This window comes from Onychomys torridus, chromosome 1 (genome assembly GCF_903995425.1).
Source record: "Onychomys torridus chromosome 1, mOncTor1.1, whole genome shotgun sequence".
Classification (NCBI taxonomy): domain Eukaryota; kingdom Metazoa; phylum Chordata; class Mammalia; order Rodentia; family Cricetidae; genus Onychomys; species Onychomys torridus.
Window position 1 is genome coordinate 71,879,713 of NC_050443.1, and position 27,728 is coordinate 71,907,440.

Genomic DNA, 27,728 nt, shown 5'->3' on the forward strand with positions numbered 1-27,728 from the left:
ACCTAGGGCTTTAAAAGAGAATAATCTTCATGACCTTGTCTAATCTAACCAGCCAATAGCAGTCATAAATGATATACTGAGTGCTTACTGTGTTTTAAGGATCATCATTATCATCATCATCATCATCATCATCATCATCATCATCATCAAACTTATCCACCTAGGGAATCAAGACCTTTGCAAGAATACATAATCAACTATATAAAGAAGGCCTTGAGGAGGGGCAATCACACTGCATAGCATCAAAATACACAACAGAAAAACTCTAAGCAGGAAGAGACCCCTGTGGGGCAGAAAAGAGAGTCAAGGTGCAAGGAGTTGATGCTTGAGCTAATGCTTGTTGGAAGGAATACATCCAGTAAAGCCTCACTTGACCTAATTTCCCCAAAAGTTACTATTGTATTTTCTCTTTCCTCTTATTGCCTAGCTTCTCAAGTTAACACCCATAACATTGAGAGCTAAGATTTGAACAGACTTACATAAACAGATACAAACATCTGCACCACAGCAGCAAACTACAAAGAAGATACTTTGGTCATGACTGTGATAGCACTCAAGACAACCCAACTACTTCAGAGACTAAAGAATCTACAGCTACATATCATTGATGTGGCTAGCTCTTGTCCGTCATTCCTTCTTTATAGCACATAACTGCACATGTTGGATCAAATAGAATAAGAGTAAACTTCCAACAGAGCTATGATAAAGTAACTGAACTCACTGAATTAAAGGGGAAAAAAATAGTAACCAAAATCATTACCTGCATACAGGCATCCTGACCCCGGATTGCAGCTATGTGAGCCACTGTCCATCCTCGTGCAGTCCTCTGGGTGGTATCAGCACCCTGCCAGAGTAGCCAATGAAGGCACTAAGAGAATAACAACATTAATGGGTGGTATAGTGGACACTTTCGGTATTTTTGTAACTTTTAAATTTAATCTGTTTCATGAGATACCCACGGTAACATGAAAAACACCATAGATGAGTGTAAGTCCAGTGTAAGAAAATCAAAAGCGCAGGCGGTGTTGGCACACGCCTTTAATCTCACTAGCACTCAGAAGGTAAAGCCAGGTGGATCTCTGTGAGTTCAAGGCCAGCCTGGTCTACAGAGTGAGGTCCAGGACAGGCACCAAAACTACACTGAGAAACCCTGCCCCCCCCCAAAAAAAATAAAAAGGAAGAGCAGTCAGTGAACTAAAACCTAAAACCTGAGTTTTTAAACTAACCTATGTCTCACCTTACTACTGCACCTAGAGGTCTGTGCAGCATCTGGTATTTAATCTTTAAATACTTAACTTCGCACATTCTACTTCTAAGAAGCACTTTTCCTTTTAAAAGAATTGACTATCTTTGACTCATTTCCACATCACTCATAACCTGTAATTTACTAAAAGACTTATCATTTAGGTAACATTTGTCTGCCACCAAAATTAATGACCAACAAAAAATTTTGTCATTTTTTTAAATGTTTATTTAAATAAACTTGGATGTTTTGGACACTGCCCTCTTTTTATAGCTTTTTATTATATTTATTCATTATCTTGTCTGCATGATTCACACATGCCTACATATGGAAGTCAACTTGTGAGACATCTCTTTCCTTCCACCATGTGGGTTCCAGGGTTCGAACTCAGGTCATCAAGTTTGGCAACAGGCACCTTTCCTTGCTGAGCCCTCTTGCTAGTCCATTTTTTAAAGGAGTTCAACCTGACTAACCATCACAAGTCATTCATTTATTCGACAAATATTTGTGGAGAAACTACTATGTGTCAGCACTATTTAGCTCCTTGAAATTAAAGCCATTATAAACACTCACATGCTACTTCTGCATTTCTCTTGAATAAATATGTAATAGGAGTGCTGCTACATAGGAATAATGTATGTTTTACATCATAACAAAGTACCCAAATGTCTGCCAGAGTGTCTATTTTATTTTACCATTTCACCATGCATGAGTGTTTCTGGTTCTCCACATTCTTGGCCAAGGTATTGTCATTTGGGGAGTTTTCACTTCCTCTTTCACTGTCACTATGGATATGTGACTTCTCACTGTAATTTTAATTTGCATTTCTCTGATGGCTAATGATGTTGAATTTCTTACAAGGCTCAATTGCCATCCATCCACACATTCTCTGAGAAAATATCTAATAACTTTTGCACATTTATTTACTTACTGTTCAGTTCTAAGTGTTCCTTTTTTTTTCCCCAGGGCTGAGGATCAAACCCAGAGCCTTGCGCTTGCAAGGCAAGCGCTCTACCACTGAGCTAAATCCCCACCCCCAAGTGTTCCTTATTTAAACTGGATATGATTTCTAGTTGAGTATATGGTTTGCAAAGTTTCTGTCCTGCTTTTATATAAGTTTTACAAGTTTTATATTTAGTAATGATCTATTTTGGATAAATTCTATATGGAGCCTAGTATGGGTCAAGGTTCACATTCATTTCACATGAATGTCCAATTAGGACAACTAATAAAAATGTTATTTGGGGCTGGAGAGATGGCTCAGTGGTTAAGAGTACTGATTGCTCTTGCAAAGAACCTGAGTTCAATTCCCAGCATACACATGATGGTTCACAGCCATCCACAGTTCCAATCCTAAGGAATCTAACACTATCTTCTGATCTTCTGTGGGCACCAGGCACACACATGGTACACAGACATATATGCAGGCAAAATACCTACACACTTAAAATAAAATCAATCTAAAAAATAGTAATTATTAGAAAAAAGAAAAAGGGACTGGGTTCAGTTCTCAGTACCCACGTTGGGTGGCTCACACCTGCCTACAACTCCAGCTCCAGGAGACCTCTTCTGGTCTCCTCAGGCACATGCACACATGAGCACACTATCCACAGATGCATACATACACATAAATAGAAATACTTTTAAAGGAAACAGAAAGAAAAGCTACTATATCTCAGTAAGAAAAGGGAAGGGCTTGTTTCTACCTGGGGCAATAGCTTTCCCTACCCATAGCTTCACAGTGCAGATCTACTTGATTATATAGTTCCATTTTCCTACCAGAGGGTCACTTTATTTAGAAGTGAACAAAGTGAACACTAGGCTCAAGCATATTGTAGAGAAAAATTCCAACCTCAGTAGCCAACAACTTGGGAAAACCAGTATCAGAAATAGTGTGTCACAACTTCAGTCCTTTAATCCCAGAACTCATGAGGCAGAGGCAGGTAGATCTCTGAGTCTGAGGCCAGCTTGGCCTACATAGGAAGTTCCAGGACAGCCAGGGCTACACAGTGAGACCTTGTCTAAAACATAAATAAATAAATAAAATATCTTTTAAAAACTTTAAAGATGATTAAATGAAAGTAATCAATGAGGCTGAATGGATACTGAAGGAGCACTAGCCAGCCCGAGTATGGCAAACACGGCTCTGGCAGGCCTTGCCCTTCTACACCATTCCCTCTGCCTTGCTAAAACCCGTTAGATTACATTCCTAAAGCTAGCTGCCAAGGTCTAGTCCCTTATTTGGCCACTTCCTCCTCCTGAGGCTGACTACAAAGGTCCAGCTATCAAAGTATTGAAGTCCAGTAATCAAAAGATTGATAAATGCCCACCCTGTATAATACTTAACTTTCTGTAGAGGAATGATGTTTAAGAAGTGTTCTTTGGGACTTTAAATTTTATGCAAAACATGAGCATGGGTTCATTGTCATGCTCTACAAGTTAGCCTCTCTACTTATCTTTAGAACCTAGTCACCGTATTGTAAAGAAGGACAAACTAGCTCCAGGAGAGAACTCAGCAAAACACCTACTTGGAAATAAAGTACTCAGTCTATATCCCTCATCAACCACTAGCTATGTGAGTGAATGAGGCTTCAGGAGAGTCTAGCCCCAGCATACTAGTTCAGTACTGGAGATTGATCCTAGGGTCTCATGTTCGGGGGCAGGTACTCTATCATTGAGCTATATATATATCCCCATCTGTGGTCTTCCAGCCTTCTAACTACACATTCCCAGACATTATGGAGCAAAGACAAGCTGTCACTGCAATTCAACCTTTTAGTTCACTCATGAGCATTAAAAATGGCTACTTCACAACACTGAATTTTCGGATAATTTGTTAGGAAGCCCTACTAAAGAGCACTCAAATAACAGATTGAACTGAAAAGATTATTTTGAGTGTCAAGCATGAAGCCTTATCCCTGTATATTAAATTTATAAAACTATCATTGTCAATTTATTTTAGTTTAACAGTAGTTATAGATTCTTACCTCCAGCCAGGCGGTGGTGGCACACACCATTAATCCCAGCACTCAGGAGGCAGAGCCAGGCAGATCTCTGTGAGTTCGAGGCCTGCCTGGTCTCCAAAGCAAGTTCCAGGAAAGGCGCAAAGCTACACAGAGAAACCCTGTCTCGAAAAACCAAAAAAAAAAAAAAAAAAAAAAAAAAAAAAAAAGATTCTTACCTCCAAACTTCCAGAATGTGCTGCCCAATGTAAAGGGGTAAACTGATGGAGAACATCCACTTCATTAAGGTTGGCTCCACGTCCCACTAGGTCTGAAAGCTGCTGGACATCTCCAGCCCGTACTGCATCATGTATGCTACTAAAATGCACCTTCTTCCTGGAACCTACTGAAAAATCAAATTTCTTCAAATAAATTACAGAACTGTCACTAGAAGGATGGCTCAGTGGTTAAGAGCACTGACTGCTCTCCCAGAAGACCTAGGTTCAAGTCCCAGCACCCACATGGGAGCTCACAACTGTCTGTAACTCTAAGATCTGACACCCTCACACAGTCTATATGCATGCAGCAAAACACCAATGCAAATAAAATAAAAACAAATAAATTATAGAAAAAAACATTAGTTACTCGGAAAATAAATTACAGAACTGTAGAAAAAAAGACTACAGCAATGAACCAAGAGAAAGCACATCACTTTTAGCTTTCTGAAAAATGTACTACAAAATTTAGACTATTCTGAACTAGAATAGTCTAAAACAAAAAACAAATCACACAAACAGCCATGTTCCCAGAAAAAAAAGAAACAAAAAACCTTTATGTGTATATGTGTTGGAGATAGATAAGACAGACAGTTTTGTGACTAAGGAAAGATAATAGCTAATATAAGCATACCACCTTGAAACATGAGAAATCCCAGTTGCCCTGGTATACATCTCAAGAATAAGACCTACATGAAACAATCACTAAGCACTGTTTATATAAACTAAAAATTGAAACCAACTATGTATATCTTAATCAGACTTCCAGTTCTAGTTCTGAGCTATACAGCATGACCACTGACCCACCACCCTTCCAACAAAGGAACTGAATATATCAAAAATTAAACACAGTCATGGTGGTGAGTGCCTTTAATCTCAACACTTAGGAGCCAGAGGCAGACAGATATCTATAATTTTAAGGCCAGTTGGTTCTACATAGTGAGTTCCAAACCAGCCAAGGCTACATAGTTAGACACTGTCTCAAAGAAAGAAAAGGAAGGAAGGAAAGAAGGAACGGAGGGAGGGAGGGGAGGAGGGAGGGAAGGAGGGAGGGAGGGAGGGAGGAAGGGAGGGAGGAAGGAAGGAAGGAAGGAAGGAAGGAAGGACGGGACAACTAAGTCTCAGGAAAAACTGGCATCCTAAATCTAGAGAAACAAGCATATACAGAGAAATATAATTGAGTTAAGCTTACAAATATTGCTAGAAGTCATAAACTGCTAGAAATACTTAAATGATAATTCTGATACTTGCCCAGGCTCAGTATCATAGTTAGGTTTCCTATTACTGTGATGAAATACCATAAGCAAAAGCCACCTGGGGAGGAAAGGATTTATTTCAGTTTACATGTCCCAATCACAATCCACCATAAAGAGACATCCTTCTCAGACAAAAAGAAGCCGAGCTGTAAAGAACTGGCACTGAACAAGAACACAACTCACAAAGATGAGTTGGAGAAGAGTGAGTACATGATCCCGGCTATGGGTACCAAGAAATGCAACTAAGGTTGAGAAACCTGGGTGGATGAGCATCTGCAGAGGAAAAACACAGAGTTGTTCTTTCTTATATGTGTATGTTAGTGTGCCTTTGTGCTATGACAGCAGTTACATGGTTCTTGCAAAAAGCAGTACTGCAGCTATGGCTGAGCCATCAGGATAAAGAGTGTCTGTGGGGCTTAGATGCAAGATTGTAAAACATTGGTAGCAAACTTCTGCCCTCCCGGGTTCTCCCATTGTGCTGTAAGCCTGTATTTAAGGCCTCCTCCCTCCTTCAATAAACAGCATTCGGCATTCTGCTGAGGCGAATGACCAAAAAAAAAAAAAAAAAAAGAAAAGAGTGTCTGCAGGAGAAATCCTCAGACTGCAGTCTTTGTCTACATGGTATGGGACAGCAAACCTGCTTGAAGAGGGACATGGAGATGCTCTAAAAACAGTTAAGGTTCAGAGGAAATTTTGGTTTTTCTAGATGGATATGATGCTCCTGACAAACTTCCTTATAAACATCTGTTTATGCCCATAGATCACTGTTGTTATCAGCCTCAACTCATAACCACTGGTAAAGCTCAACAGGGAACTGTTACTGTGGCGTGGTGGCCTATTTCTTAATAGGTAAACATGCAGAGGTAAACATCTAACAGTCAACTCTTCTAAGGCTCAGGTTCATGGGAAAGAGAATACAGAAAGAACATAAGAAACTGAGGAAAAAGTGAAAGGACTGAAAGATTCCATCCTTCAGGAAGCTTCTTGAGCAGGAAGGTACACAGCTCAAAATAGCTTTGGGAAGTCCCTGAAACTGACCAGACTCTCTGGGCCTCTCCCTGATAGAATAAACAATAAAAGCTGAGAGTCCCTCAGACCAAAGGAAGCTGAGCTGCAAAGAAGATTCTCAATCTGAGCTGCAAAAAGACTCTAAGAGGAAAAAAAAACTGCAAAGACTCTGTCTGAGACCAGCAGCCTGGAAGAGGTCTAGCCCAGAGTCTCTTGGAAAGGACACTCTCAACCTGTTGAGCTGCCTGTAGGCTGTGCAGTGTGCTCCAGGTTTCCCAGCTTTTGTGAGCTGTCCCCCGTACTGGGTGGGCCTTGGGGATGCAGCTGTCTCTGAGTCATTTCTGCTCCTGTAACTTCTCACCCACATTCCTGTAAATAACCCAGAAAAACTCATTAGTTCACCAAGTTGGAGTTTGGTGTTATCCAGCACTTTGGTCTGTTGTGGGATCCCTCTCTGGGGTGAGTAGACATGTGTATTGTGTATCCCCAGGAAAAGTTTTGCCACACAACACCCATCCTCACAAAAAAGGAGGAGGAAAAAGAAAAAGCCATAAAGGGAGCTCCAACCGAATGAAAATTAGAAAAACAGATAGATCTAAATTACCGCAGAAAAGAACTTACAAATATCCATAATATTTAACAAATGATGTTTGATCTGAGTAAGATGTCTGACTGACAAATGATGTAGATATAAAAGGGAAGGCTCAATAAGGAAATATAGGGAACCGGTGAAAATAAAGGGAAAAGGAGAGTGACAACAGAGTACGAAAATGCCCCCAGGGGCTCAGGCTGATACCCCTGAAGTAGGAAAAGTGTCATGGCCAAGACGAGGGATGACAACAGAAGAATGTGACTCACATGAGTCTGCAGTCTCCCTAGAGGACTTGGAGGGGCCTGAATTGGACACATCAGGCATGGTACGGTCCTTCGCCCTCGGACTTGGACTGTGGGGAGGAGTGGAGCCCAGGCCCCTGCTGCTGCGCCGGTCTTCACTTGCTCCCACGCACGGGTCACTGCTGCTGCAGCTACTGGTTTCCTCGTCGCTGGCGCGGGGCCCACGATCCTCCCTTCTCTCCCAAGAGCCCCTGAAGTGGGAACCTTCTTCGCTTTCTCTCTCCCAGAAGCCACTGAGGCGGCGGCTGGCGTCTTCGCTGATGCTCACCCTGGAGGAGTTGCTGGCCTCATAGCCCCGGTCATCACTTACTCCTCCACAAGAACTACTGGGGCAGCGACTACCATCGACACTTGCTCCTTCACAAGAACCGCTGCGGCCGTCACTGCCTCTGTCCCCCGCGTCGGGGGTTCGGGGCCCTCGGGCTTCAGGGATGCCCACCCAGGCGTCTTCTCCGACAGCTCCCCTCGAGTCGCAGGGATAGGGGTCCGCGTCGCTGCTGCACTGGCCGCCGTCACCCCTCACAGCCACCCATGGGCTGCTCTGCCGGTGGCCAGCGTGTCCCCTGACTCTCTCCTGGGAGACACTGCGGTGCTGGCCTAGGTCTTCACTGACTCGTCTCGAGTCCCTGCGGCAGAAGCCGCCGTCCTCACCTCCTTTCCCACAGATCCTGGAGCGGCGGTCACCTTCTTCGCGGTTTCTTTCTCGGAGGTTGAGGCGACAGGATCCCTGCTCTTCCACGACCCTCTCCCCGGCCCCGGCGCCTGGGTAGCCGTGCGAGCCGCGGACCGCACATGCGCGGCGGCTGCCGCGGAGGCCGCCGTCTTCGATCTCCTGTACCCGCGGGTGGCTGTGGCGGAGGCCGCCGTCCGAGGGAACGCTCGCCTCCGAGTCGTTGTCCAGCGTCTCAGAGCCTGTAACCCGGACAGAGCGGTGGCGGGGCCGTCGCCTTGGAAACGAGTACACTTCCGGTGTGTGGTCACTTCCGTATCCTTTATGGCGGCGTCACTTCCTGCTTCCGCCCTTTCACCTCTTTCGAGGCTTCGCCTGAGGAAAGCCGCGGGACGCTGGTGCCGAGTGGTTTTCGGTGGGTTTTTGTTTCATTTTGTTTTGTTTTGTTTGCTCAGTCTCACGAGCGCCTGTGGAGAGCTGCCTCTGGGACACCCTGTCGTGGATCTCGCCCCCAAATGGAGTTCTCAAGACTGCGGTTCGCATAGCTGACCTGCCTGTCGCGCCGGAGGGGCCTTTTCGTCCTTGGCAAGCTTGGTATACTGTTTCAGTGTTGGTTTGAAAGAAAACCTGTTTTTACCCTGTGGCATCGCAAATAGAGAAAAATACCTAAAGGGGGCGGTAGGAGGTGCAGTCCCTGTCATTGTTGAGTGCTTGCTTCCTGTCGGGCTCTTTGATGTTCGCTTGTTAGGTGTCATCCCCAGTGTACAGGTCGACACTCAAGATGCCAGTCATTTGCTAAAGCCAAACAGCAGGTAAGTTCTAAAAACAGCAGCCGTTAGGCAAAAGACGACTCCAGTCCTACCTACTTCAAATGCAAGATTTCTTTCACTGTAACATTATTTTTAACTGAACCAGACCTTTCCAACAACGAATGTATGCGTCGAGTTTTGTGCTAGCCGCTGAGAATGAGAAAATTATAAGCATCGTCCATATTGCTTGCACTTACTTCTCAGTTCGATTTTTTTGTATACTTGCCTTACCATACATTCATTCTCCCGTCAAGAGTAATGACTTGGGGTCCTCAAAACAAACTATTTCTCTGTCTCTGACTATGTTATTTGCCCTCCAGAAACCATACCACTGCTCTCTCCATGGTATGCTCTCTGAACACATTTGGAAAATCCCTGACCATATACCTTCTCTCTTGAGGTAAATTGATTGTCTTTAACATAGCTTTTTAAGTAGTAGCATAACTGACATTTCTTGAGTTTATATGACCAGTCGAACATTGTTTTCAGTGCTTTGTATTCGTTTTTGTTACTAAATCCTTGACTGAGTATTTTTTCATTCTATGTATTTAAAAAAGCATCAAAGTTAATTGCTTGTGGATACACACTAAGAAGTAAATACCTGCATTAGGATTCCTACCACATCCTTGATTTTTTGTTTGTTTTTGCACATTCCCCTCAAAACCTGATTCCCAAAGCCTTTATTAGATCATACCACACATTGTAATCACCTACTTAACATTTGGTTTTTACCCCCTCCCTAAGAAGGTGAACATTCTGGAAGGTAAGCATCTTATCTTCAACATCTGGGTGTTCCTGACATCTAGAATATTTACTTCAAGAGAAGAGCTGCTCGGTAGCTACTATGTTGTTGAATGTTTGGGTTGATCTGATTATCAGGTGAGTGAACTGATAGGCAACAAGTATTTTCACTGTTAGAAGGGGAGATGGAATTAGTCATTCCAGTCTAATTTGTTTTTTTCTTATTAGAATTGGGGCAGTTGAGACCTTTTGTGGGTCAGTAATTTATTGAGTTAAATATATGAAACCAGTGCGTGTGACAACTGATTTGCAAATAATTTTAAACCTAATCTGTATTGTGTTTATTTCTTACAGATGAAGAAACAGGTCACATTTGATCGGGATGGCATTAGTAGGAGTGATTTGGAACCTACTATGACAGTGTTATAGCTACTTCCAATAGGAAAGGCTCAGTTTCTGGGTTATACTGTATAGAATAGATAAGCATACACAGTGGACCCAGCAAATCTGAGAAAGAGAAGAAGAGAAAACAGTATTGGGAACAAGTGGAGCATGTTATATAGAGGTCTTTAAAAAAAAAACAACAATGAAGTCTTTTTTTTAAAGATTATATATTTACTTATTTAGAAGACAATATCAGATCTCATTACAGATGGTTGTGAACGACCATGTGGATGCTGGGAATTGAACTCAGGACCTCTAGAAGAGCAGCTAGTGCTCTTAACCTCTGAGCCATCTCTCCAGCCTCCCAAAAATGAATTCTTTTATACAACCTACACTAATAATTTGGAAAATTAACTTGGATAATTTAGAAAAATACAAATATCCAAAAGTTGGCTCAAGAACTACAAAATCATAAAAGAATAACCCAAAGTTATCTATCCTTGGGAAATATCACTAGAGGAAAAGTAGGCCAGAATACTTGCCACATGTGAAGCAAATATAACCATAATTCAAAAACTTAAATATAAATTTCCTATGAAGCAATGATTATGTAGTCTTATAAATACCTTCCTTGCTCAGATAGATAACCATAGTCACTGTAACACTTTACAGTTAATTAGAATAAGGAAGGTCTATAAGGAACAGCTGAGTAAGTTTTATTATGTTTATAAAATGGTGTACAGAGACAAGATGGGTCAGCCTGTAACCTGGGTTGGGTCCTGAAAATCCACATAATGGTGGGAGAGAATTGACTACTACAAGTTGCTGTCACATGTGCACCCATTCTTACATGATGTCAACACATACTCAGAATGATTGTTTTTTTAATTAAAAGGATAGAAGATATAAATAGTAGTGGTAGACATGCAGTCTACAGGCATTAATTCATGTGGTTATAATGCAATAGAGAAAATGCATGTAATCTCACTTCAATCTTAAGTGAATTTTAAGTTTAGAAAGAATCTATACCAAATTAAGTGATTATATTGTAGACCACAAAAAGGAGGCATGAAAGAAGACTTTTTTTTTTTTTAAGATTTATTTATTTATTGTGTATACAGAAGAGGGTGTCAGATCTCATTACAGATGGTTGTGAGCCACCATGTAGGTGCTGGGAATTGAACTCAGGACTTCTGGAAGAGCAGTCAGTGCTCTTAACCTCTGAGCCATCTCTCCAGCCCCGAAGGAAGACATTTTTATATTTGTTTTTTAAATCTTTATTATAAAAATAAGCAAATATGCCAGGCAGCCATGACATATTGGGAGGTAGACGCAGGCGGATCTCTGTGAGGTCAAGGCCAGCCTGGTCTACAGAGTGAGTTCCAGGACAGGCTCCAAAGCTACACAGAAAAGCCCTGTCTCCGAAAAAAAAAAAAAAAAAAAAAAAAAGAAAAAAGAAAAAGCAAATAAAATATGCACTATCCTATAAATCAGAAGATAGTTTTAAAAGTAATGGTCCACAATTAAGCTAAGGGAAAATAAACTGGTTTTGGCAAAGTCATTGACACGGCAGTTTTAATAAAACAATCAAGATACCGGATTGCATAGGATTTCAAGGTAAGTTGACAGTAAAAGCAGTTTCTCAATTGAAGCAAGGCAAATTAACACTGGAGTGGACATATCAACATTCCAGAGAATAGCAATTGTCAGATAGGAAACTATACTACTAGTTTGTTTTAACTGGTCTCTTTTTTTTAAACTTTTTATTTGTATGCAATTTTTGTCTGTGCATCACGGTGTGCCTGGTGCCCTCATGGCCAGAAGAGGCAATTGAAACCCTGGGGTCTGGAGTTAAGGTAGAGAGCTACCATAGTGGTGCTGGAATTCAGATTGAGTCCTCAGGAGAGCAGCCAGTTTTCTTAACTGCTGAGCCATCTCTTGCTCCTACCTCTAACATGAGATGATAAGACAAGTGATCTCCCATAAATCAGTTCTAGGCATTATAAGTGGGGCCAGCTTAGAGCAACTATTTCTATACCTTTGTCCTCATGTACTCCATAAACTTGTTCATTTTAAAAATAAGACAGTTTCACGATTTTGCCCAAACTCCCTGGGCTCAAGTAATTTTCTTGCCTCAATCTCCCAAGGACCTAGAACCATGCCATTGCACCCTGTTCTGCTCATGCACTCAAGACACAGCTCTCCCTTTGATGCCCTCTACCATGTCCTTGGACATCCTATGGATAATTTTTGACTCTTGGTGTACTGTTTGCTCAAGAACATTCTACCTCAAGGAACCTGATTTGAATTAGAGAACTTCTACCATCATACAAATTGAGGCCACCTTTTTTCCCCCTTATTTGTTATTTCTGTGGGTAGAGGAGAGGATCACACATGCTACAGTGGAAGTCAGAACGACTTGGGGGAGTCCTTCCATCACATGGTTCTTTGGTACCTAGCTCCTAAGACTTGGCAGTCAGTACCTTTACCCAATGCTGATCATCTCACTGGCCCACAAATGGAAGCTTTTCTTGACAACAGCCTTATAGTTTTTTCATTCCTCTCATTGCACATTTTCTGATTTTGTAGCTTAAGCATAGGGCCTAACACATACATAAGGAAATGTTCTACCACTCTACAGCCTCAGCCACTAATCTAATACAGGGACCATGGAGTCTAGACTGCCCTTTAACTTTTGAATTTACTGCCTGTCTTAGAAGGACTGGGATTACACCACACTTGGTCAGTTTATCTCCTCTTTGAAGGCACCTTAGAATTTCCTGAACAATTTTTATTAATCTCTTGATGTACTTTTTGATACAGCTATAATGTCAGTCACTGAGAAATTAAATAGAATATAATGTTCTTTAAGCCATTCACTATTTATATGGTCCTTCCCAACAGAATTTAGCTTGATTTTGTATTTTCCAGAACATCTAAGTTCAAAAGTTTTACATGGGAAAATTACATTGTGAAATCAATCTGAAATCTCACTTTAGAAGACAAACTTTTTTGGGGTGAAGGGGTGTTTCGAGACAGGGTTTCTCTGTGTAGTTCTGGTGCCTCTCCTAGATCTTGCTATGTAGACTAGGCTGGCCTCAACCTCACAAAGATCCACCTAGCTGGGATTAAAGGCGTGCACACTTGCCTCGGCTACCACCACCACCACCACCACCCGGCTGTAGTTGATGCTTCTATCTCCAGAGCTGTGGGTAGACATTTTCCATCTTCGGAAGCTGAAGTCTAATTCTGTTCATTTCTAGGATGGTTAGCTGTTCAGAGTCAACTTGGAGATTCTTATCAGTTGGCCTTGACTAAGACCCACTATGTCACAGTTGCCCTTTTACAAGGAGAAAGTGAGAATTAGCAACTGTTAACTCCAAATGTGCATTCCACTAGTCATCCCAGAAAAAAGCTAAATCTCAGCAGTAATGCCTGTATTACAATTCATTCCATCTTTGTCTTAAACTCATTTGTCCACTCAGCTTAATTTCAATAGCAACTCTTCAAGTATCTTTACTATGTCCTGTCCATACTACTAGTTGCACCTAGCCTAGGCACTCATATGAGCTGTTATGCTCACATACTAGTTGTGTTCTTTTTTTTTTTGGGGGGGGGGGGGGGTGTTTTTTGTTGTTTGTTTTATTGAGCTGAGGATTGAACCCAGGACCTTGCACTTGATAGGCAAACACTGAGCTAAATCCCTAACCCTGTTTTGAGACAAGATCTTGAAGTTGTTTTGTAGACCAGGCTGGTCTTGAATCCAGAGATCCTCCAGGTGTCTCCAAGTACTGAGATTAAGCACATACGTGATGCCTGGCTCATGTACTGTCTTAATCTTGCAATTTTACAATTTACATTATTTTCCTCTTGAGTAATTATGCCTGTCACCCTCCCACCTACCAGTATTTTTTTTTTTTTAACCTACAGACCTTTTCTTGGCCACCTAAGTATTTGGTAGTAGCTGTCAGTGGTCTTACAAGCAAAAAGGATGTACAACAGGAAATATGGCCTACATTATTGGACAATACAATTCTTTCATGGCAGTGTTCATGTATAGCATCAGTTGTCCTATAATCCATTTATATTTTGCTTCTAACTGGAGATTATTAAGGTTTTTGTGGCTTGTTTTTTTTTTTTAATGTATATGGGAGTTTTGTCTGCTTGCATGAAAATGCACCATAGGTGCCTTTTTAGTCTCTTAAAAGTTACCGTGGTTTAACCATACATGTTTTTGAAAAAATAAGTGCTGGAAAGAGGGCTCAATGGTTTAAGAGCATAGGTTGCTCTTGCAGAAAACTCAAAATCCAGGTCCTAATGCCCACACAGCAGCTTACAATTGGCTGCAACTCCAGTTCCACCTCTTCTAGCCCCCTTGGCACCAGATAGACTAATGATGCACAGACATAAGGCATAACACCCACACTTTTTTTTTTTTAATTAACTTTCAAACTGAACTCTCCAATGATAACCCTATCAATATGCATTCCATTCTTACACTCAGAGACCACTTCTACACACTATTCCTTAATAATCTCTTAATAGTTTGGTATGACTTTACATTTTTGTATTTATCTACCTTAATTATAAAGTAAGACAAAAGCAGATTTCACACTGCTTTTGGAGTGGCTAAATTTTATTCATAAACTAGAATAGCCTTTGGTGCTATAACCAAAGAAACCACATGAAGAAAGGTGCCAATTGCCACCACAAAACATTAAAGTCTCATTAATTGTCCCTATCTTTATTGTATCTAGGAGTGTGGCTTATAGCTGGCACTGCACTCATGTTTTAAAACACATGAAAAAGGGTCACATTCTAAATTCACTCAAGAAATACAAACGAAAGTTCTTCATCATTCAATTTATTACATGTATGAATATTAACATCTCATGGTATCCCATCTAATTCAATCAAAACCAACAAAGGAAAGTTAACCATGTTTTTCATATGAACATTCTTATACAGAATCCCTGTAACTTAAAATAGAAATATGTTCATCTGCATTAAATTGACAATTTGAAAAATATTTTCTAAAAAAATCACTTTCAGTACTTAAATATATTTGTTAATTGCTGATGGCATCAGTATCCGAGTCCAAGAATAAGCATTACTGTTTTATTACGTACTTTCCACAAATGGATGGGGATGATTCTAGCTGGAGAAACATATCTATATGTAAGCACATATGTCCTATTGTTTCATTTTTTTTAACTCTGGCTTTTCTATTTGAGAAAAACTAAGTTTGAACTTTGCCTCTTGAAGTCCTGGGAAGCTACTAGAAAAAACATCTCACATTAAGGTTGCTGTTGAGTTCCATTCTTACCCAATAAAAGTATAGAAACACTGTCTTTATTTGATGGTGTGCATAAATATTACACTCCATGGATAGCAAAAATATTTTTATTTATAATTTACAGTTCACAAGTGAAAATCGTACATCTTTACACATACAATTTCATTTTGTTAAATTTGCACTCATCTACAGAACTTTCACACAACAAGCACCTGAAACTGTGCAGGCAGTAGGAAATGCAAATACTAAAATGTATTTATTAACCAAATGATAGCTGAAGGCCCTGCCTCAGCTAGACAATTTATATAGATATATGTCTATATATACATAAAAAATTCTTCACCTTCTAGATCCAACAGCAGCTTTTGTTAAAAAAACAAAACCATACCTTTCTCATTTTATTTAAACTGACTCAACTGTATCATTTTCTGTTTTAATTTCAGTGGGTGTTGCTACACTTTCTTCTGAACAGGCTGGTGGGGCATCAATTTGCTCTTCCTTAACTTTGGGGCTTTCACAGGGTTCTTGCAATTCGTTTTTGACAATGTTCAACATAATGTTCAAAGGGTTTTCAACTGGTGTCTTGCTAGGAGATGGTGTACAATCAAAAGAAGATGTCTACAAAATGAAAATCCTTATAAGTACTAATGAAGGTTCAAATCATATTAAGTAACAGTTTTATAAGACCCTTAGTTTGGACAAAAGAAATAAACGTATGACATTCACTACAATTTTAACACTGATCATTCAGTATGCACATTAACATAATACTACTAAAATAAGTTAGGCTTCAGTATTTAACTGTTATAGAGGACAACCCTATATGGACTTTGTGAATTTGCATGTCTATATGAATTTTAAATACTCAAGATTTTTAAGATTTCCACATCAAAAAAATACCCTAGGAAGCACTAATCTTCTAGTGATCTAAATAAATATTCTAATCTATATCAAACCCAGTATCAATAGGCAACATGCCCTACTGATTTAGAAGGCAGGGTACAAATATAACAGTTTGAATTTCTAAGGCTACTGGACTGGTATGTTTACAATCACTTAATACTAGAGCTTGGGAGATGACTCACTGGATGAGATGAAAGTGTTTGCCATGCAAGTGTAAGGACCTGAATTCAAATCTGCAGAACTCATAAAATTTGGAGAATCCTTGGGAACTTCCAGACCAGCTAGCCTGGTATAATCACAATAAAAACAAAAAAATTCAAGGGCAGTCAGAGACTAACACGGAAGGTTGTCCTCTGACCTCCATGTATGTGTAACTAGCATTCAAACACATGAATGCAGACACAATAAGGTTCTGTTTCGTTTTGCTTTTAATTTTGAGGTGGTCTCTATGTGGTCCTGGCTATCCTGGAACTCACTATGTAAACATGGGTGGTCTGAAATATAAAAGATCCTCCTGCCTCTCAGGTGCTGGGATTAAAGGCATGTGCCACCACAGCCAGCCTAAAGTGTCATTCCTCTACCAGGTGACTAGACAACACATAAGAAAAAAAGATTACGGCTGGAGAGATGGCTGCTCTTCCAGAGGACCTGAGTTCAACTCCCAGCACCCACATGGCAGCTCACAACTATCTGTCCACTCTAGTTTTAGGGAACTTGATGCCTCTTCTGGCCTATGCAGGCACACATGGTGCACAGAGATGCATCCAGTCAAAACACCCATACACATAATACACAATGAAAATTAAAAAAAAAAAAAAAAAAAGATTACTAAATTCTTCCCAGGGCCCTAGAAACTTAATTGCCATTGTGATCCTTCTTATCTTTAGTTCTCAACATTTCTCTGATGGTCCAATAAAAGTTATGAAGATTCAGGTAAATAGAAAGCAAGACATAAACAATACTTCAAATTTTTAATATTTGTATTTTTATCAGTAATATATCCATGTACATCAGAGGCTGTCTAATCCCAACATTTAATGAACCTACTAAGTTTTAAAAAAATAAAGATTAAAATTTATTAATATAAATAGATATATATAATATCCAAAAAGAACTTACATTTTGATAATCTTCATAACACGATGGATGGTAAATCTGAAGGAAAAAAATAGCTATTCACATGCATGTTCATTTCTAATACATTCTGAAATATTTTTTCCTTTAAATTTTAAATCAAAGGTTGATAAAAATCATTTGATCAAAAAAATTAAGTAAAACACAAACTTACTTTTAACCTTACCTAACAAGGAGCATGAAAAATTATCTCTCTTTAAACTTGGCTTTGTGGAGTTAAAATGTCTAGCCTTGTTTTCAAGAGAATAACAGTTTTAATGGTGAAATGCAGTGTAGTTAGGCAGAAATCTACTTCTGAGTCTAGCATCACACTCATATGTCCTGCTACACAAGGTTAAGTATAGAACCATATGGTTGCTAGGATGCTTCCAAAGGAAACATTCTGACTTTAAAATCCACTTATTTCCAATGACCAAAACCCAGAAAGGATGATGAATCATCTTCAAAAAGGTAAGTTTAGTTTACTCTAACAACAGATGAACTTTAGTACTTCCTTATAAAATAAAGAGCTGGAATTACCTTTCCGTCGACTCTAATAGCATTTTTTAAGTGCCATTCCTCCTCCTCTTCATCCCAGTACTGTTCAAATTGTTCTTGACAGATTTCACAACTCTAAAATAGAATCATGTAAAAGCAAATGTACATTGTCCATTAAAATAAAAACAAACATTTTAAGTAAGAAATATAAAATTTGAAGCAATGTCCAATAAATAATGAAGTTTTATAGATTGTGCCAGCCTTCCACATAAAAGGTTAGTAACATTTCACTACTGTTAATCACTGATGGCATCTAACCCAAATTGGTCATGAAACAGCCATTTAAAAACAGTGGCCTCTGAGAGGGTAGAAGGAAGTAGGTGGAGATATGTTTAGGAAGGATTAAGGGAATATTCTGAAGTGTTATTAATGTCCTTCCAACCTTAATGTGTGGCTTTTGAAGGTAGGAGCTATACTTGGGGGATTTGTTTGGCTCAGTTTGGAGTGTTTGTTTTGAGACAATTTCCATATACAGCCTAGCCCAACCTGGAGCTCTGGCTCCTCCTGCTTCAGCCTCTAAATGCAGTAAGGCTCGTTAAGGAAGGGAATGGCTTAGTTGCCTTTAGCCTACCGGCTATGGGTGGGTTAGGACTTCTGTTGGTCTTTTCTGTGTTGAACACACAGATTGCAAGCCCAGCGCCACTGTGAGATCTTTGGCAGCAGTTAACTGCAGCTCTCACATGATTGAGTCTGTATGATAATGAGTATTCAGAGACGGGTAATGTCTGGGGGGCACTCACCAACCTAAGACAGAATGCCGTGTGGCCTGGGCAGGTATCTCCATGACGGGTTGGTTTTTTTTTTTGTTTTTCGTTTTTTTGTTTTTTTTTTTTTTGGGGGGGGGGTTGCTTTTGTTTACAAAAACGAAAGGCTTAGAAGAAATCCTTTTATATTTGTTAACAACGTTTCATGTAGGCCAGACTGGCATCCAATTCCATATGCTGGGCCTAGTCTTGAATACCTGATCGCTGTTCTACCAAGCTTGAGCAAAGACATAAATGTGTGTAAAGCAAGTGAAGAACATTGCCAGGGAATTCAGACACCCATTCTATTACCTCAACCGCTCCAGCTGGTCCAGCAGGGACACTTTGGAACTCCTTTTCTTTAGCAGCCTCCTGAGTTTTGAGGACAACCTCTTCATGAACCTTTTCAAAAAACTGGCTTTTTGCACGTTCTTCCAGATCAGCTATTTCTTCAAATTCTATCCAGTCCTTAAAAAAGGAATTGATGTAAAGGATTGTGTTTATTAACGGTCAAGCTTTTACTGCTCTGTCTTCACTGTAATCCACTGGACATTAAGGGTACATTTTCATACAATATGCTCTGCTGTTACTTTAATGTATTTGTTTTTTGAAGCCCTGTAACTTTTTTTTTTTTTTTTGTCGACAGGGTCTCAATGTGTACCCAAACTGGCCTTCAATGTAGCAATGCTTGGCCTACTGGCAATTCTCCTCCTGTACTAACTCGCCTCCCAAGTACGAAGATTACAGGCATGTGCCACCAAACTAGGATACAATTTGAGATCTAATGTTCACTTCCTATTAACTCTACAGGTACCACTAACTTAAGATAAACTTTATGTATAATTTTTCATTTAAATCTTTTTGGAGCTGGAAAGATGACTCCTTGATTAAGAGCATGTGTTGCTCTTGCAGGACCAGGATTCAGTTCTCAGTACTAACATAGGCTCATGAACATTTGTTAACTTCAGTTCCAAGGGGTCCAACACCCTCTTTTGGCTTCCTCAAGCACTGCCTGCATGTAGTGCACAGCATACAGACATATTCTACACCAGTCTGAAAAGTTTAAAAATTTAAGCAATAATAGTAGGCATAACAAGGGAAAATTAGAAAGTTCTATTTTTAAAGATTTGTTTTTAATAATTTGTATATCTGTGTATGTACACATGGGTACATTGCCCAAGGAAGCTACAGGTAACAGATCCATCCTATGGAGCTAGAGATGCAGGCAGGATTCTCATATACAAAATAGTAATAAATCTAAAAAACAAAAGTCTATATTCCACAGATCAAATTTTACTCAGAAAATTTATGTTAACTTCCAGCAATTATTTAAACTGATATACTTCAGAATATAAATGACATCTAGGTAATTCAGAGGCATATGGATTACTTACTGTTAAACTGTAGTACCAACGTCTATGAGTGACTTTTCTGCTAACATCTTTCTCAGTTCTATTTTGCCGGTAATGCCAGTCCAAGTGATCTGCATAAACATCTGTCTGGGATGTCGTAAACCTCATTCCACAAGAGTAACACTGAATCCCAGTGTACAGCCGGTTTATAACACTGTCATAACGTCTATTTTGAAAAAGAAAGTCTTTCAATTTTGAAAAATGATAATGCTTAAAAATAAATTACAAATACTTAAGTTTTCCATATATTAACAGGAATCAAACCAGAAAGATTTAAGTGAAGGTTAGTGTGTCACTGACCCTTTTTACTTTAAAGCTGGTTAAATGTGAAGAAACATGGAGCCTACTTTCTTTTTTTTTTTTTTCCCCCTCCGGAGCTGAGGACCGAATCCAGGGCCTTGTGCTTGCTAGGCAAGTGCTCTACCACTGAGCTAAATCCCCAACCCTGAGCCTACTTTCTTGTGAATGTGCTTTGATTCCTTATTTCCTTTTGGCTAAAAGTGGAATAACCCTAAAGGCTAGCTAAGAAGGCAATAGCTATTCTTCTACTTAGTATGGAGTCACTATCAATATACATAAGACATGACAAATAGAGATATGGCAAGAAAGTTTACCTCCCTACACTTTTAATGCTCTGAATAATTAAAATGTTCCACTCCGGTTTAAAAAAGTTAAAAGTTCTAAGTAACAATAGTATGCATAAAAAATTTAAAAATCATATTTATAAAGATTTATTGTTTTTAATGTGTATGTATGTGTATATGCACATATTTGTATATGTGCACATGGATGCAGGTGCCCAAGAAGGCTAGAGAGATCAGATGCAATGGAGCTGAAAATGCAGGGTATGAACCATCTGATGTGGGTGCTCTGAATCAACTCAGGGACTTTGGAAGAGCAGTATGTGCTCTAAACCACTGAGCCATCTCCCCAGCCCTTAATGTTTGCATTCTTATTTGTTCACATTTGTTCCTTGCTATCTGAAAGTGGAGCATGATGGCTCATACTCATAATCCCAACACTCAAGAGTTCAAGGCCAGCTGAGGCTAAAGAGAATTCTCAAAAAAGAAAGAAGAAAATGATAAAGTTTAAGATTAAAGATTAAAAACATGAATACATAATTATTAGTACCTAATATTTAAACTTGAGCAGTGAGATTCAAGCCACTGTTATCTAAATAATTTACTCTAATATTAGATCAAAAAAAAGGCCAGTGTGATAGCTCACAGATAAAGGTATTTATCACACAAACTGGATGATGGAAGTTCAATCACCAGAACCCACAGTGGAAAGAGAAAACCAACTCCCAAAGTCACCCTCTAACCTATACAAACACTACGACATGCATGTCCCTCCACTCTTACACATACACATTATACATGTACACAAGCACATTAATAATAAAAATGTAAAAACAGATCACATACTGCTTCAATTCTTCAATTGTAAAATTAGTAAGATCTGGAACATCTTGATCTTCATTCTGATCCTCCTCCTCTTCAGGGGGAGGCTGAGTAACAGCCTCATTTACCTCTGCAGTTGAGAAGATAAATTCCTCAATACTACATTCCTTGTGTTCTTTATAGCAAAACACTGGTATAAGTAAATCTGATATGAAGTTTACTGGCCAAGGAACATAATAAAATTTCTTAAAATTTTGCTTCCTCAACATTTAAATTATTTTCAAACCAAGCTAATATAGAAGGGCTAGTAAAAACTGGCACATTCGCCGGGTGATGGTGGCGCAGGCCTGTAATCCCAGCACTTGGGAGGCAGAGGCAGGTGGATCTCTGTGAGTTCGAGGCCAGCCTGGTCTACAAAGCTAGTCCAGGACAGGCTCCAAAGCTACAGAGAAACCCTGTATCGAAAAAAGAAAAAAAAAAAAAAAAATTGGCACATTAACATCTGCAGTAATGTTTACTAACTAAAACAACCATGGGCCATGAAGATAGTCCAATCTTTAGATACTGTTAAAATTTTTACTATAACCCAATTACATTTGGTTTTCAAAAAATACCACACACAATTCAATTATTCAAGTATGGAAATTTACCATACTTTATTATACCCCATAACGTATCTATAACTTAATTAAGGTTGGTGTATATGAAGTATATAACCATACTTACGTGTTGTAGCTGAATCAGGCTGTGACAATTTGAGAATTCCTGTTTTTAGCAGTTTTGAAAACAATTCATTTACATCCACCTGACTGAGATGATTATCAGGATATGCCTTAGGAAGACCTCCTTTAAAAAAAAAAAAAAACCAGTAAAATTCTTAAACATAAAGATTCATATTAAGCATTTTTTTTCAAAGTTGAAGCTCTCTTCAAGATATTCTACCAACAATAAATATTTTTAATAATGGGTTTAATTATTTAAAAAGCTTGTTCTTTTTGACTGACAAATCATTACTTGAAAAAAAACTCCAGCATAAATACTAAAAACATTATACATATTATATCTAATGTATATTTATATGGATTTAATTTTAAAAAGAAGAGTATTACTTGTCACTTTATGACTTTTGCCTAGTTACTTTCACACCAGATAAAAAAGCAGTATGCAAAGCACATCAGTCTTATGATCCCTTCTATGCATGCAGCATCGTGCCTAACTCCAACTCCCACCTTTCTAATTCTCTAGTCCTGATCTAACCATCTCAAAAGATGAAGTAGTGAAGCATCTCTTTACATAGATTCCAAAGCAAAAGCAGTATGCTGACTGCATTGCTCCCTGGCATGATAAACCATAGGAACTGTATGTAGCCCAGAGAATGCCTGCCCCTCTAGTATTTGTTGAACAGGACTTACAAAGGAATTCAAACCACTGCTAAGCACTGTCAACTTTACCAAGGCTTTAACAATTTGAGTAAGACAACAATCTTCTCCTTAATCCAACCACATTATTTTGCTAGCACTATTCTAATAACAATACTTTTAACTCAACTGTAAAAACAGGACAGCAGCTCAGCAATAGAGTACTTGCCTAGCACTCTCAACGGCCCTAGATTTGGGCCCTAGCACCATTTTTAAAAGTGTATTTATCAGGCATGGTGGTACATCCCCTTAATCCCAGTACTCAGGAGACAGAACTGTTAGTTTGAGACCAGCCTGGTCTACATAGCAAGTTGCAGGCCAGCCAGGGCTACATAATAAGACTCTATTTTGGGTTGGGGATTTAGCTCAGTGCTAGAGCGTTTGCCTATCAAGCGCAAGGCCCTGGGTTCGATCCTCAGTTCAAAAAAAGACTCTTGCGCTCTACTACTGAGTTAAATCCCCAACCCCAAGACTCTATTTCAAAATAAAATTAAACAAATTTTTAGTGTTTACCACTCTTATCCATTTGCCTACATCTCCATTCCACTTAATGGCAGAATCAATTTGTATCCATATCCATAATATATAGTCCCTACCCTTAACCATTAGATATGCCCATCAGTGCTTTTATAAATATATATGTATTTATCTGTCTACTCAAATATCTGAATGCAGGAATAAGTCCATCACAATAATTAATTAATTACAATAGCATTTAAATACTAGTCAACATCTGCATTCCATTGGAATGAGCTATTTATATGTCTAACAGGGATAATTAGCTATTTACTTGGCTGGAAGTATCTAAGTTCAGGAGTGATAAAGAACATTATGATACCAACTTCTGAAATGTTAGCTAGAAATTCTACTTTCTAATTGTGAGACATGATCTACTTGCTTATTGCTGCCTAAATTTCTTCTTCTGCTTGTAAAAGAATAATAATTCCTGCTTAAGGTTGATATGAGGTTTAAACAAATACTATTTGTAAGGCAATGAGGTATTATTTAGCACAACATACAGTATTTGAGGGGTGGCAGGGAGACAGCATATCTGCCATACTCTTTCAAGGATGAACTTTACTAAATTCCTCGAGCATAATGCCTTTCATGAAGCAAATAAACAAGAACAAAACTAAAAGGAAAGGGCATTTTTTACTTTCAATTAACAAATATTAAGAGAACCTGAAAAACAGCTTCCTAATAATAGTTTATACTTCTTGAAAGAAAAAAGAACTTAAAAAAAATACACATAATGCCTCATCCAATATTCCCAACCCAGAAGAACAAAATGTCATTCCCTCTTCAACATTGCTGTCCCTTGATTATATGTATAACGCAATATTCTGGAAGCCAGAAGAAAATCTGTAGTTTTAACACATGTTATTAACCTCCATTTAACAACTTTTTCCAATGAATTTTATTTGGTGTGTGTGTGTGTGTGTGTGTGTGTGTGTGTGTACACCTAAGTGCAAGTACCCATAGAGGCCAGAGGCAATGGATCTCTCAGGAACTGAAGTTACACTACAGATGGTTATGAGCTGCCTAACTGTGGGTACTGGGAACTGAACCTGGGTCCTCCACAAGGGCAGAAGGCATTCTTAAATTCTAAGCCATCTTTCTATCCACATCAAATTTTTTATACAACAAAAACTAGTTTTTGTTTTTTTGGTTTTTGGGGGGGTTTTTTTGGTTTTTCAAGACAGGGCTTCTCTGTGTAGCTTTGCGCCTTTCCTGGATCTCGCTCTGTAGACCAGGCTGGCCTCAAATTCAGAGATCCGCCTGGCTCTGCCTCCCAAGTGCTGGGATTAAAGGTGTGTGCCGCCACCGCCTGGCTAAAAACTAGTTTCTAAAGAAAAATATTCATATGGCATTTAAAAGTCACAAAATACTTTTACACATCTCATTTTTAAGGAAAAAAAAAAAAAAATCCCGGGGGGCTGGAGAGATGGCTCAGTGGTTAAGAACACTGACGGCTCTTCCAGAGGTCCTTAGTTCAATACCAGCACCCACATGGTAGCTCACAACCATCTACAGTCTTGTCCAATGCCCTCTTTAGGCCTGCAGGTGTACATGCAGACATAACACTCATACATAAAAATACATAAATAAACTTTAAAAAAAAGGAAAAAAATTCCAAGAAATATTGACAATACTCTTTTTTATAGAGGAAAAATTAACTGAATGACAGGGGCATCGCTTATTTATGCCTAGCCCAACCACAACTATACAAGGGGAGGGGTTGCTATCTAATACTAATTGTTCATCTAGAAATTAAAAGAATATGTATTAAATTCAAACTGACACAACTTTAAGAACTACTTCATAAAATATAGTTTCATTAAAACTCCTTAGTTTTTAAGTTATGAAAAATTCTTTGAAAAATTTGTGAAGCCAGTACCAACACTATGTTAAAAGTACATTTGTTTGGAGGGTTGTTTTACTTTGAGGGTTATAGTTTTACTTTGGAATGTTTTTGAGTGTGATAGGGGTACTAGGGGTACTTGGGACAGAATTCTTGCCTTCACACATGCTAGCTAGGCAAGAGAGCTATCACCAAAAACCACTCTAGTTCCAAAAGTATATATTTGAAAAAGCTTAGCAAAGTTTGTTTTGATTTGTCTGGCAGTGCTCACGCTAGGTAAGTGATGTGATCCAACACTGAGCTATATTATATCCCCAGGCCTTATGATTTAGAAATTAAAACAAGCCTGGCATTGGTGGTGCACGCCTTTAATTCCAGCAGGAGTAGGCGGATCTCTGTGAGTTTGAGGCCAGCCTGGTCTACAAAGCAAGTTCCAGGAAAGGCGCAAAGCTACACAGAGAAACCCTGTCTCAAAAAACCAAAAAGAAAAAATTAAAACAAGTATCACAACAGTACATAATTCAGAGTATATACCATTTTATATATATGTGTGTGTGTGTGTGTATATACATACAAACATGTGTGTGTGTATATGTGTATGTGTGTGTGTGTGTGTGTGTGTATACACTTCCCATTACCACAATACCACAAATAAAATTAACTTTAAATCCTTTATTAGTTATGACTCACTCTGAAGTAACAAAAATACCTATCATGGGACCTGGCTAAGAAATTAGCTTTTTTTTTTTTTCCTATGTGTGCACCTACTAAAAACTTATAAATGAGGGCTGGAGAGATGGCTCAGAAGTTAAGAGCACTGACTGCTCTTCCAGAGGTCCTGAGTTCAATTCTCAGCAACCACATGGTGGCTCACAACCATCTGTAATGAGATCTAGCACCCTCTTCTGTATACATAATAAATCTTTTAAAAAAACTTGCAAATGAATAATTTTATGAGGTGGTATCCCCCAGTATTAACATTTACTGGATCATAACACATCCATAAATAGCCTATCACCACAAAATTATCATTCCTCTAGCCACTTACAAGCCTCCACTCAATAGATTTCCTTCCCTGACGGTCTGTATGTCCAGCCTAATCATCTCTAGCTGTAAAATGAGGTTTGCATGACCATCTGTCAAACAATATAAACTCAGAGGATAAAAACTCTCCAGCCAGATTAAATTTCTGTAACTTGATCATAATCTCTCAAAAATGCCTATGAACAAAACAAGTTATGTCTTTTGAAAATATCACAGTTCAGAAGAACATACCTGAAGGATTTTGAATAAAAGCTCCAGGATTCTGTGGATGAACTGGTAAAAATTGTTGTCCTTGGCCAAATGCTACTGGCTGAGCAACTCCTGTCAGAACCTTTAAGATAAATGTTAATTTTAAGAACATTCTATAATAAAAATTTTAACATTCTAATCACATAAGAATTTTCACAAATGCCCTAAGGTCCAAGGTCTGTGATTAAACTAAAGATTTGAAAAGTAACAACTGGTTTACTTCCACGAACTGTAACACCTTCTCCTATCTGTTTCAGAGTCATAAGGATCTGAGAGTGAGTTAAAATGTCCTTTAAAAGGGACAGGCACGGTCCCAAGCACTCAGAAGGTAGAGGGAGGACTCTGACTTCAACTCCAGCCTGATCTACAGAGAGTTCCAGGACAGCCAGGGCTACACGAAGAAATCCTATGGGGGATGGGAGAAAGACTTCCTTGAAAGTATAAAGAAAGCATGCAAATATAAGGTACCCATAAACTAGCTGTGTGACCTATGCTACACAAGTCACTTTCCCCTGGAGGTGCTTTTCCTTATTTTACAAATGGGAGAATAGGCATCCAGAGATAAAACCTTTACACAATCATAGGGGCTAGTTAGCAAAGCTGAAGCCAGAATTCCTAACCTTGGCCTTTTTCCAGTAAAAAATGTTTCAACCAGGTATGGAAAAAAAAAAGCAAAGAAAAACTGTTTATGTAGCAATGTGAATTTCAAGAAGTTATTCTGCTTTGCCATCATTTTTGGATAAGGTTATAGCTGAGTTCAAAGTAGATTACAAAAGTCAAAGGGAATTATAAACACAACAAACAAAAAACAGTTGGGAATGCTAGCTCATACCTGTAATCCCAGCATCTGAGAGGTTAAGACAGGTCAACTGTCTTGAGTATAAGGCCAGCTTGGACCACACAGTTTTGAGTTCTGGGGCAGCCTAGACTACAGAGTTGAGACCCTACCTAACAAAAGAAAATTAAGCAAGACTAGAGGACTAAATATGGCTTAGTGGTACATCA

At 39.0% G+C, this 27,728-nt stretch overlaps 2 protein-coding genes across 7 annotated transcripts in view; both read right to left on the bottom strand.

Annotated features, from left to right (window-relative positions):
* The window catches only part of Ankrd42 (ankyrin repeat domain 42), a 45,779-nt gene extending 37,217 nt beyond the window's left edge, over window positions 1–8,562 (bottom strand). For 3 of the 5 annotated variants that reach the window (XM_036191334.1, XM_036191340.1, XM_036191323.1), the window contains exons 1-3: window positions 7,583–8,562; window positions 4,425–4,591; window positions 761–868 (exon numbers count right to left, since the gene is read on the bottom strand). In XM_036191334.1, the coding sequence (XP_036047227.1) occupies window positions 761–868; window positions 4,425–4,591; window positions 7,583–7,640 (333 nt within the window). In that variant the 5' untranslated portion in view covers window positions 7,641–8,562. The remainder of the gene's footprint in view (window positions 1–760; window positions 869–4,424; window positions 4,592–7,582) is intronic. The other 2 variants (XM_036191347.1, XM_036191328.1) reach the window with 1 other exon arrangement.
* Window positions 8,563–14,876: 6,314 nt separating this feature from the next.
* The window catches only part of Pcf11 (PCF11 cleavage and polyadenylation factor subunit), a 28,507-nt gene continuing 15,655 nt past the window's right edge, over window positions 14,877–27,728 (bottom strand). Inside the window, exons 9-16 of one of the 2 annotated variants that reach the window (XM_036186502.1) lie at window positions 26,706–26,805; window positions 22,377–22,496; window positions 21,675–21,780; window positions 20,230–20,413; window positions 19,148–19,303; window positions 18,075–18,167; window positions 17,541–17,576; window positions 14,877–16,136 (exon numbers count right to left, since the gene is read on the bottom strand). In XM_036186502.1, coding sequence (XP_036042395.1) covers window positions 15,921–16,136; window positions 17,541–17,576; window positions 18,075–18,167; window positions 19,148–19,303; window positions 20,230–20,413; window positions 21,675–21,780; window positions 22,377–22,496; window positions 26,706–26,805 — 1,011 coding nt within the window. In that variant the 3' untranslated portion in view covers window positions 14,877–15,920. The remainder of the gene's footprint in view (window positions 16,137–17,540; window positions 17,577–18,074; window positions 18,168–19,147; window positions 19,304–20,229; window positions 20,414–21,674; window positions 21,781–22,376; window positions 22,497–26,705; window positions 26,806–27,728) is intronic. The other variant, XM_036186510.1, reaches the window with a different exon arrangement.